General features: G+C 39.2%; 1 protein-coding gene across 1 annotated transcript; it reads right to left on the reverse strand.

Moving 5' to 3' along the window:
• Positions 1 to 882: 882 nt before the first annotated feature.
• On the reverse strand, positions 883 to 9,836 carry mrs2 (magnesium transporter MRS2). The gene is made up of 11 exons (XM_053630869.1): positions 8,755 to 9,836; positions 8,438 to 8,511; positions 6,526 to 6,562; positions 6,313 to 6,425; positions 5,505 to 5,678; positions 5,163 to 5,293; positions 2,856 to 2,972; positions 2,532 to 2,684; positions 2,243 to 2,360; positions 1,949 to 2,062; positions 883 to 1,350 (listed from the first exon to the last, which is right to left on the reverse strand). The coding sequence occupies exons 1-11, from the start codon at positions 8,948 to 8,950 to the stop codon at positions 1,279 to 1,281; spliced, it is 1,299 nt and encodes a 432-aa protein (XP_053486844.1). The 5' UTR covers positions 8,951 to 9,836; the 3' UTR covers positions 883 to 1,278.
• Between the last annotated feature and the right edge of the window lie 1,228 nt (positions 9,837 to 11,064).

Consider the following 11,064-nt stretch of genomic DNA (forward strand, 5'->3'; position numbering starts at 1 on the left):
GTTGAAGATGAAGAGGAAAAGCTCTCCTGTAGAGGTTCATTCAGGCTCAAGGGCAGGACACAAGCGCTTGTGTGGAGCCAGAATTCAGTATTAAACAAGAAATGTAAATGTTTTCTGTACGTAGCCTAACGCGTTGATAAGTTATTGTAATTAAGCAAATCCTCACCAAAATATGTAGTTTCTTTTTTTAGTTTTAACGAAAACCCTTGATTTCTGGAAATCCTTCACCGAAATTCGTAGTGATAGTTAAACAGTTAGCCTAATAGTTCTAACCTTTCTTTTAAACGGTGCCTTTGCTGAATGAAACCCCTGTGTTGTATTGTTCTACATAGCACCTTTAGGGTTTCCCTCAGACAGACATATCGCAAACCTTTACAGTGGTAGTTGGAACAGTTTTTTTTTTTTTTTTTAAAGCAGAGTCCATCATAAGCACTGCGACTTCAGCAATCAGGAATATCTCTTTACATGACTGTAAAAGGAATCACCCTTCTAACATGCCATTCAAATACACCAGCTGAATAAATAAGAGATTAAATAATTCAATAACACTGTTACAACAGTTGAAGCCACAATGACATACTGTAAACCTCAGTGTATTTGCAATACAACGCTGACACTTTTAACATGTTTTACTCAACTATGCACGCAGAAATGAAACTTGTCGAATGGGGTATGTCTCCCTCTGCTGGACTAACTGTGCATTGCTATATACATACTCGATGTAACGTGAAAATATGAACTGACAATGTACTGTACACGCACCGTGCACTTTGTTGGGAACACCTGTACATTCACGCAGTTAACTAATCTGTGTAAGTGTAAGAATATAAGTGTATATTCAAATCGTTTAGCAGTCACAAACCCCAAGGAAGTAACTTATATTGAAACTCTTTATTTTAAGTTATGTACCCATCAGTATGGATGATCTATTATTTAAAGCATATGGAACCCGTAACATAGGTATTTAAGGGCTAACCTAATTAAGATTAACAGCTTAAAACCAACAAGAGGTGTGTTCATAACATCACATCAATCAGTGACTTACCAACAAGTAAACTGAAAAAGTTAAAATCCCTGGTTACAAATATAGTGGGTAAAAATCAGATTGCTTTCTGTCTTCAATGCTTAAGATGTTGTAACAGACACGAAGAGGAAAATATGTCAATTCTATTGCCGGTTGCTTTTTAAGTATTTACTACAATTAAAAGCACAATATATCAGTTTAGAATAGATTTACTGCACACAGAAAAACAGAGGGAACAACATGGGGTCACACTATCATCTAACTCCAGGTTTTAGGTCTGTGCCTTTTAATGTGCTGAGTTGGCTTTTCCTCCAAACAGGTGGGATCTGTGAAAGGAAGATAATAAGAGAATGATCATAACAGAATCAAAAGCTTTCTATTTTACATCAACAAATTTGACTTTATCATAATGTATTACAAGCATAGAAAACAAATAAACTTTAATGGATTTACTAACATATGGTAATTGTTGTAATTGATGTGATAATGAGGCAAAATGGACAAATACAATAAACATAGGTTTATTTTATTTTTTTAATTAACCCTAAATTTGCATAAAACATTTCATTAAAAGTTAATGGTTGTTACTTGATATTGATCTACATAGGTGCTGATTTTATTGTCTGAACATTTTGGAAACTAGGCACTTTCTGGCATAGGTGATGTACACAATTATGAAAATAACTGATTTACATGGGCACAGCAAACCACATAGTAATTCACTGATCAAGAACAACATTGTTAATGCAATCTGGAGAAGAAAATCTGAAGCACACTACAGCTCAAGATAACAGTGTGCTAATACTTCTTGAGAGCACAGAATTTCAAGTTATTATGGAGAATAAGAAGGGGGTGCAGTGCTGTAAAGGAGTAATCAAAATTATGGTCGAGAATGTGAATTGTGTTTTGTAGTTCTGTAATTACCGGAGGAGGAGAGCTGGGCTCTAAGTGTCGTCCCAGGAAAGAAAGCAGTCGCCTCCAGATGAGTCCACTGCCTAAGAACATGACTCCTGTCACTAACCAGAATGCACGTGGATCCTACACACACACACAAGCAAAATGAGTCCATTATCGTCCAAAAAACAACCACTACTGTAAAAATGCATTAATTATAAATGTGCTGCCTTACACCTATAGTTATTCAGTTCTATGAATTAGGCAGTGTCATACTGCTGCCATTCTAAGCACATGAACCTGTAAGCTAGCAAATCTATATACCTCTTCAAATGAAGACATCAGATTCATGCCAAAGGCCACTCCCATCAAACCAAATAAGGAAAGGGAGAAGGTTCCCATGGTAAGCTGGAGGTTCAGGCGCATCATCACATTTCGATGACTAGTGCAAATATAGCAACAGAGACACAGTAAGTGACTATTCGTTCTTAATGTCAAGACTGAAAGAAAAATACTAAAATCCTAAGTGAGTGTAAATGGAATGCTCCAGCATCCAGAACTGTCTGTCATTGTTATTTTTATTTTATGGTGGGTGGCATTTACATTCCTGTACCTGTCCAGGTTGATGAAGATGACACTCTCTGAGTCATCAATGAGCCCCTTCAGCTCTCGAGCTTTGTTTCCCAGCTCCTCTGCCTGCATGAAATAGTTCTCCAAGAGTAACTCCATCTCGTGAGCATGATCTATCCCCAAACTACTCTCCTCACTGCCTCCACACACAAACAACACATGCACACCCACAAGCACATAAAAGCAAATGGAAATAAGCTGAAAACACACACTGGTTATTTTATCAATGGTTAGACATATCACTGTTATAGGTATTTAATTCAGTAGATTACCAAAACTACAATAAAATTGCAAGCATTTCACCTACAAAACACGGGGGTCAGTCCATTTGGTGAGACACAGTTCCTCGATCAGCTCGTCCTCATCCAGAATCTTCAGCAGGCTATCCTTAAATACTTTAATGTCAGTCTCCAGTTCAGAGAGACTACAGGAAAATACAATTGGTGTTATATGCCATTGAAAGTAGAAAGATCAGATCCCATGTGCATTATGCACATCAGAATTATTCAATCCCCATTGCAAATCAGGTTTATTGTCAAAATGGACAGACTTTCAGATGTTTGCAATGAACAAATCAAACAAAAGAAATTGAAATACAGTGGCAAGAAAAAGTATGTGAATCTTTTGGAATTTCACGGTTTTCTGAATAATTTGGTCATAAAATGTGATCTGATCTTCATCTAAGTCAAGGGTATTGACAAATATAATGTGTCTAAAATAATAACACAAAAAAAATTCTGATCCCTCATGTCTTTATTGAGAACAACCAAAAAAACCTCATAGTGCTTGTGGAAAAAGTATGTGAACGCTTGAGCTAATGACCTCAAAAAAGCTAATTGGAGTCTTGTTAAGAAAATGAGTTTTGAGCTGTGGACTACAGCTACTTTGACTGATAAAAACCCCTCAAACTTTTGGAGTTTGCTCTGCACAAGAAGCACACGCTTATGTGAGCCATGCCTCGCCAAAAGGAGCTTTCAGAGGATCTATGATCAAGAATTGTTGATTTACATAATGCTGGCAAGGATTACAAAGGGATTTCAAAGACTTTAGAAATTCACCAGTCTACAGTTAGGCAAACATTTTACAAATGGAGACACATGGGACAGTTGCTACTCTACCAAGAAGTGGGCACCTAGTCAAAATGACACCAAGAGCACATCGAAGACTCATCAATGAGGTAAAGAAACAACCCCGAATGACAGCCAAAGATTTGAAGGCATCATTGGAACTGGCTAACATCTCTGTTCATGAGCCTACAATACGTAAAACATTGAACAAGCAGGGTATCTACTGCAGGACACCACGAAGGAAGCCACTGCTTACTAAAAAGAACATTGCTGCATGCCTGAAGTTTGCAAAAGAGCATACTGACACTCCACAGCGGTATTGGCAAAATGTTTTGTGGACTGATGAAACTAAGATTGAACTATTTGGAAAAACCACATAGCACTACATCTGGTGTAGAAAGGGCCCGGCATATCATCATGAAAACATCATCCCAACCGTAAAGTATGGTGGAGGAAACATCATGATTTGGGCCTGCTTTGCTGCATCAGGGCCTGGCCAGCTTGCAATCACTGAGCTGAAGATTAATTCCCTTGTATATCAGACAATTCTTCAGGATAATGTGAGAATGTCTGTACATCAGCTGAAACTGTGTAGAAGTTGGGTGATGCAACAGGACAACGACCCAAAACACCGGAGCAAGTCCACAACAGAACGGCTTCAGAAAAACAAAATCCACCTTCTGGAGGGGCCAAGTCAGAGCCCAGACCTCAACCCAATAGAGATGCTATGGATTGACTTGAAGAGAGCCATACACATGAGACATCCAAAGAATATGACAGAGCTAAAGCAGTTCTGCCAGGAAGAATGGGCTAAAATTCCTCCTGAATGATGTGCAGGTCTGATCCACAGCTAAAGGAAGCACCTGGATGAGGTTATTGCTGCCGTGGGGGGGGGGGGTCTTTATATTTATATAATAATTTATATGATTTATAATCATATAAATAAGCCATAGAAGTTTTGGGATTCTGTTCTGTGCAGCGATGAAACAAAACTGGAACTTTTCTGCATGATGGATCAGCAGTATGTCTGGAGGAAGAAGAATGAAGAAAGAACACGGAAGAAAGCGGTTGCAGCACGCAAACCCAAGATTATTACTGAACTGGCCATTGCTCATGAGGAATGGGCTAAGATTCGTCAGGAACGCTGCCAGAAGCTATGCATCTCGTTTGCAGCAGGTCATAACAGAAAAAGGGTGCTCTACTAAGTACTAAAGATGTTTGCCATAAAGGGGTTGAATAATTTGAAACTGGAGAAGTCATTATAAGTTACATTTTCAGTTGAATTTGGGGAAACCACTTGAAGCATTCGTTGTGTTGAACTATTTCAGTTGCTTTTGTTTGATTTGTTCATTGCAAACAGCTGAAAGTCTGTAAATTTTGACAATAAATCTGATTTGCAATGGGGGTTGAATCATTGTGATTGCAACTGTAAATACAATTTATTCCAACCTAAGGCAATAACTACATCCAAATTTGATTCAAGAAAATAAATAACACTTATGACATATAGAGTGTAAGACAGTTGATATTCCTCACCAAACGCTTACCTCTTACTGTTGAGGAGAAGCATGTGTAGTTTACTACGATCTGCAGACAGAAGCTTGGGATCCACTAATGATTCGAGGCAATCTAAAATCTGGGGCTGAACCTCATTTAGCCTTGCCTGGAGGGTGTTTATCTGCATGTAAACACACAGGCCCAAATGACTACTTCTTGAACCTTATTCTGATGTTACACTGATGGAAAGATAATATAGTGATATGCTATAAATCTATGACAAATAAGTAATTCTCTTTTGACAAAAACATTTCACTAAAACAATTTGCTTACTTGCTTGTTAGCACCGAAATGAAGTGTAATGTGAACATCACTAAAGATCCAGCATTTACCCTGTGCTGTAGAATGGCCTCCAAGGCTCTAAACTCGAAAGGTAGTGAATAGGTGGCCAGAGCACCATCTCCTGCTAACTGTGGCCCCAGCTCCAAAACCAGCCACTTCTCCAAACCAAGCCCACGGAAATCCAACACCAGCAGGCACTCTGGAGTTACTACTGCTTTTAGGGACTGAAGACAGATGGGTTTGGTTAAAAAATACAAATTTGCATATTCTTTTAATATAGACCATCAAGCAAAGGCAACAAATGATGAGCAGAAACGATGAGGTTAAGCAGCCAGTTGTAGTCCTTTTTACAACATCTATCATGTTACGTGACAATTCAAAGCAGTGTCTTGTATTGCATCTGTATTGTAAAGCAGTATGTTTCTTCCGCAAATGATAAATAAGGAATAAAAAACAACAGTCTGTGCTATTATATGAAAATAACACACGCTGGTTGTTACATGACACACAAGCGGAATACTCAGAGAAAACAGGAACCGAGACTCGTTCCATAAATGTTAAATACATGCCTCCTAACAAAAAAACTTCGCATCAATGACTAAGAATTATTTTGTTAAAGAACAACCCATTTCAAACCTGTTAATGATTAGTCTTAGATTATGTGGAGTGTCCACTGTACAAGTCCCTGTGTTTGAGCTGTTACTATAGAAACAATAATGTATTAGAACTACTTGTGCTGTTATACGAAAATAATGCACACCTTCTGACCAATCAGATTTGAGCATTCAACTACGCTGTGGTATAATGGCCTTTATCCAATGAGAACAATATCTAAATGTGGTTAAAAAAGGAAATTACCTCCATGCGTATGATGATTGCTTTATTTCGTGATGTGATGCTGGTGAGGTGTTGGAATCTCAGGTCTCTTGCCTGCAACCCAAGTTCCTGATAAAGCTCTGTTTTCTTTTTCTCTGAAAAAAAGAAAAAAGCTATATGAGACAATGCATTATTTTTCATTTCCAATAATACTCCGGTTACATTTCTTGATCATAAGTGAATCATGAAACTTACCAAATGACGTGACATTCCCCTCAGGATCGAATTTCATCTGTTAAGCAAAAGACAAGTGAGATATGATTACTGAGACAAAGAGTTACAGAGACGTGTTGTCCTTAATCATGCTCTTTAAGAGTATAATGATGCGTGCTGGTTCTGTTCTCACTCTCGCTGTAACTGGTGACATGGTAATATGCAGAACTACAAACATCATTGTTGATATACCAACACAGGTATTACATAGTTATGTGTTTACTGAAAACAACTAGGATTAGGTTTGCAAAACCAACCCTGAATGACATGCACAATATTTATAATCCACATGACTTTTAATTGTGCAAAAAATTTATTTTATTTAAATATGGTTTAAAGTTTCATCAACATGTTGGTAAGGGGCACTGTGGCTTAGGGGTTAGCACATTTGCCTCGCACCTCCAGGGTCAGGGAATCGTTTCCCGCCTCTGCCCAGGGTGTGTGAAGTTTGCGTGTTCTCCTCATGCTTTGAGGGCTTCCTCCAGTTACTCTGGTTTCCTCCCCCAGTCCAAAGACATGCGTTGTAGGCCGAATGGCATCTCTAAATTGTCCGTAGAGTGTGAATGGGTGTGCAATTGTGCCCTGCGATGGATTGGCACCCCGTTGAGTGTCCCCCACATTGTGCCACGAGTCCCCTGGGGTAGGTTCCGAGCTTCCAGTGACCATGTGCAGGATAAGTGGTATAGAAAATGGATGGATGGATCAACGTGTTGGTCTGCTTTTATTTCGGCTAACGTTTTCCTAAATTACGCGTTATGCCTTTCAACTTCAAACTGACAGTAGGACTGAAAACTATGGAAATTCACCTTTACCGAACACGAGCAATGCAGCAGAGCTTTGGTCCTTTACTCTTTCCAGCTCTTTCACCTCCTAATCTGTATTCTCTGATCAAATACAAAGGTTTCCAAAGCTTCAACTTTCACACCAATATTGAACCAATAAGCACCTTTGTGCTTGTCATCTTGTACATCACTAACGAGCCAAGCCGAGGATCCATCTGTGCCACTGTGTACATCACTAGCGAGCCAAGCCGAGGATCCATCAGTGAAACACTGTGTCATCTATGGGGCGGCTGTGGCTCAGGTGGTGGAGTGGGTTGTCCACTAATCATAGGGTTGGCGGTTCAATTCCCGGCCCACGTGACTCCACATGCCGAAGTGTCCTCAAATGTCATCTTGTCCATCACTAACAAGCCAACCCCAAGTTGCTCCCTAGCGCCTTGCATGGCAGCTCTGCTACCATTGGTGTGTGTATGTGCGAGAGTGGGTGAATGAGACACAACGTAAAACCACTAAGGTTAAAAAAAAAAAAGCTTATATAATATAAAAAAAATAACTAAGTGCAGACCATTTGCCATATATATATATATATATATATATATATATATATATATATATATATATATATATATATACACACACACACACACATATATATATATATATATATATATATATATATATATATATATATATATATATATATATACACATACACACACACACACACACACACACACATACATATATATATTTATTTATTTGACATTGTTGGGTTGTCATCATTATGTCATTGAACATGACTAGAATATTGAGAAAAGAACCTCTTGCTCTTTTGCTTTTAGGGGCCAATACCAGACACTGACTGATATCCCTTAGGTTTGGGATTACTGACATTTTTTTCCTCCATTGTAACTCTGCACCAGCAATGTCCCCCTGTCATGTCACGTGACACGCAATCACTAACTTCTGATGGGATTAAGAAATCTACAGCACCAACCAACAAATCAGCACCGGAATCACACAGTCAGAAGTATTAGAATATAAATGTATTTAATGTGTTTCGGGGTGGAGTTTTCCTGGGATAACATATTTGTCATGTTTTGTGAACTTACCACGATGAAGACAGGAGCCACACTGGACAGAGCTGCATGTGAAGAGTCTGTAACACTGCCACGACAGAGGAGGGCTGATGGGGGGGGACAATCAGGGTAAGTGCATATGCATTTACATGCGTGTGATTATATTTTGGGTGTTATTTGGGTGACAAGGGGTGTTATTACATGTTTTGCATTTGCAGTTAGATTTTCATAAGAATAACAATGAGACAGCAAAATTCACTTTACTGCTAAGTGAGCAAGACCCTTTAAAAAGTCTAGTACCTGCTTTACTTCCCAAATGTGTTAGAGTTTGAAGGGTCTCCTACACTTACTGCTGTGGCCGGGTGTGCATGTGAGGCGTGTTGTGTCTGGAGGAACATGTCTGTATGTCCACACAGCTGCTGAACGATGAGCACTGAGAGGACGCCCCAGAGGTGATCTCGACCCCTTCAATATCCCACGAATCCAACATCTTGTAGAGACTATCCGCGGACCCTCTCGATATAAAAATCTCACACATGCCTCCATTTTAACCGAACAAGGCCAAGACCCTGTTAAAAGTGCCTTTTCTATGACATATCAGTCACTTTAAACAGAGCTGCGTCCTCCATATGTATCCAGACAGCCTTGTGTAAGTCCAAGTGGCTTTATTTTTTTTTTTTAAGAAAAAGTAAAAAAAAGTTTTGACTTGGTATAAATCCTTCGTGGTTTGCTTATTTTATTTGTAAACTAACCAGCACTGGACAAAATGGCATCAGGGACGAACAAAACGACTTAATCTTGATTCTAAAAACAAACAGTAAGCCAAATCTTCAGCTCTCTTGCTAAGCTGTATGGACGAATGGAGAAGAACGGCTCTTCATAAACTCCTGTTCATCGCCTCACTACCACATTTATAAATGTATTTTTATTCTTATTTTTAAAATCTAAATCTTTCCGGAACGTGTCAATACGTGTATAAAGCCAGAAAGCTGTAAATGTTTTCGGTTGTAGGTTATGACCAAAATAACCAGCATGCACTGGGGCAATTGCCGGTGCTTTCAGCACGTGGTGCGAGAAACAATAGGTGTGTTCGACTTCACGCGGCGCTGCGCGGAACGGTCCGAGGCTGACTTGAAGCAGTGCATGCCGGTTAGAATTTTTCTCCGACTTGAAACGCCACGTCACAGTGACGTATAGCATCAAAGTATCGCGATAGCGATACGAGATCAGCCAGCTCTTTCAGGCAGCACAGCTTCTCCAGAGCGGCTGCACGAACTCTAATTGGCCAGACACAGAGACGACAACGATGACGTGCTTTACATGTTTGTTCTGACAGCTTCCGTTCCGCTAAGGCTCACAAATCCGTATTTTTATAAAAACCCTTTACACGTAATCTTAATGTTATATTGTGTCATGTTTATCAAAATAAAACTGATTTTTTAAAAACTATACAGCACAATTTATTATTATTATTATTATTTTTAATCATTCAGGCTTATGTTGAACTTTCTTCTTATACATACAGGCATTAACTTAACCTATTCAGTGAAAAATGTTTCTGTTTACTACATGTCAAATTCAGACGTCTGTTTATCTGAGAAATATTACAATCCAATCTAATCCACTTCGTCTGTGATAAAGAAAACAAACACCGCGCGAGCGTCACTACGGGCAGCAGAACGTATCCGAGTTAACGGCTCCGTTTTCAACTCCTCCCCCAACTGCAAATGTTAACCCTCCCCGATTGGTTACATCCAGCCGCAGCCCAAGTCGAACACACCTATTTTTAAATCCAGAGATTCGCCACTGTTAATACTTCCGGGTTTTGTTTTTCTGCTAGAGGGCGCTGGCGCGAAAGGTTTGAAAATGAATAGGAGATGCACTAAAATGTAATTTGCAAAGACCTTTTAAACAAATAGTTTCACTTCTTTTCTCAACACAAAATCCATCCATCCATTTTCCATGCTGCTTGTCCTTCACAAGGGACAAGGCAGGGGATACTCTAGACAGGGTTCCAAACTATCACAGGGCACACACATTCATACACTATGGACAATTTGGAAATGCCAATACAACAGACTACAACACATGTCTTTGGACTAGGGGAGGAAACCAGCATACCCAGAAGAGTCCCCAAAGCACAGGGAGAACATGCACACTACACACACAGGGGGAGGCAGGATTCAAGCCCACAACCCTGGAGTTGCCTGGCAAACGTGTTAACCACTAAGTCATCTGTGCCACCATCAACACAAACTGACACAATAACTGACAAAATCATATTGGCGATTTTAAATTCCACTTTTGGGATGTTGAATCAGTGTTCTTATTGTGTCATTCAGCTGGGAAGCCAATCAGCATCCTGTAGCTGCAGTGATGGTGTCTTCCACATAGAAGCCCATAGCTGTAGAAAAAAATGTTTTAATTCTAGAGTATACCTCAATGCATTTTTTTTTTTTTTTTTTTTTTTACAAAGCCTTCAAGGGTAACTAGGGAGATTTTATTTTAAAGAAATATATAATCAGTACCCATAGTTTAGTATACTGCTAGCATAATTTATTTTGTTTTAAATGTTGGATGTAGACACGAGTGCCATAACCATGACATCAGCTCACCCATGAAGAGGTGCTTATTTTAGTAGATGTCCAAAACATCCAATG

Source organism: Ictalurus furcatus, chromosome 1, assembly GCF_023375685.1.
Source record: "Ictalurus furcatus strain D&B chromosome 1, Billie_1.0, whole genome shotgun sequence".
Classification (NCBI taxonomy): Eukaryota; Metazoa; Chordata; class Actinopteri; order Siluriformes; family Ictaluridae; genus Ictalurus; species Ictalurus furcatus.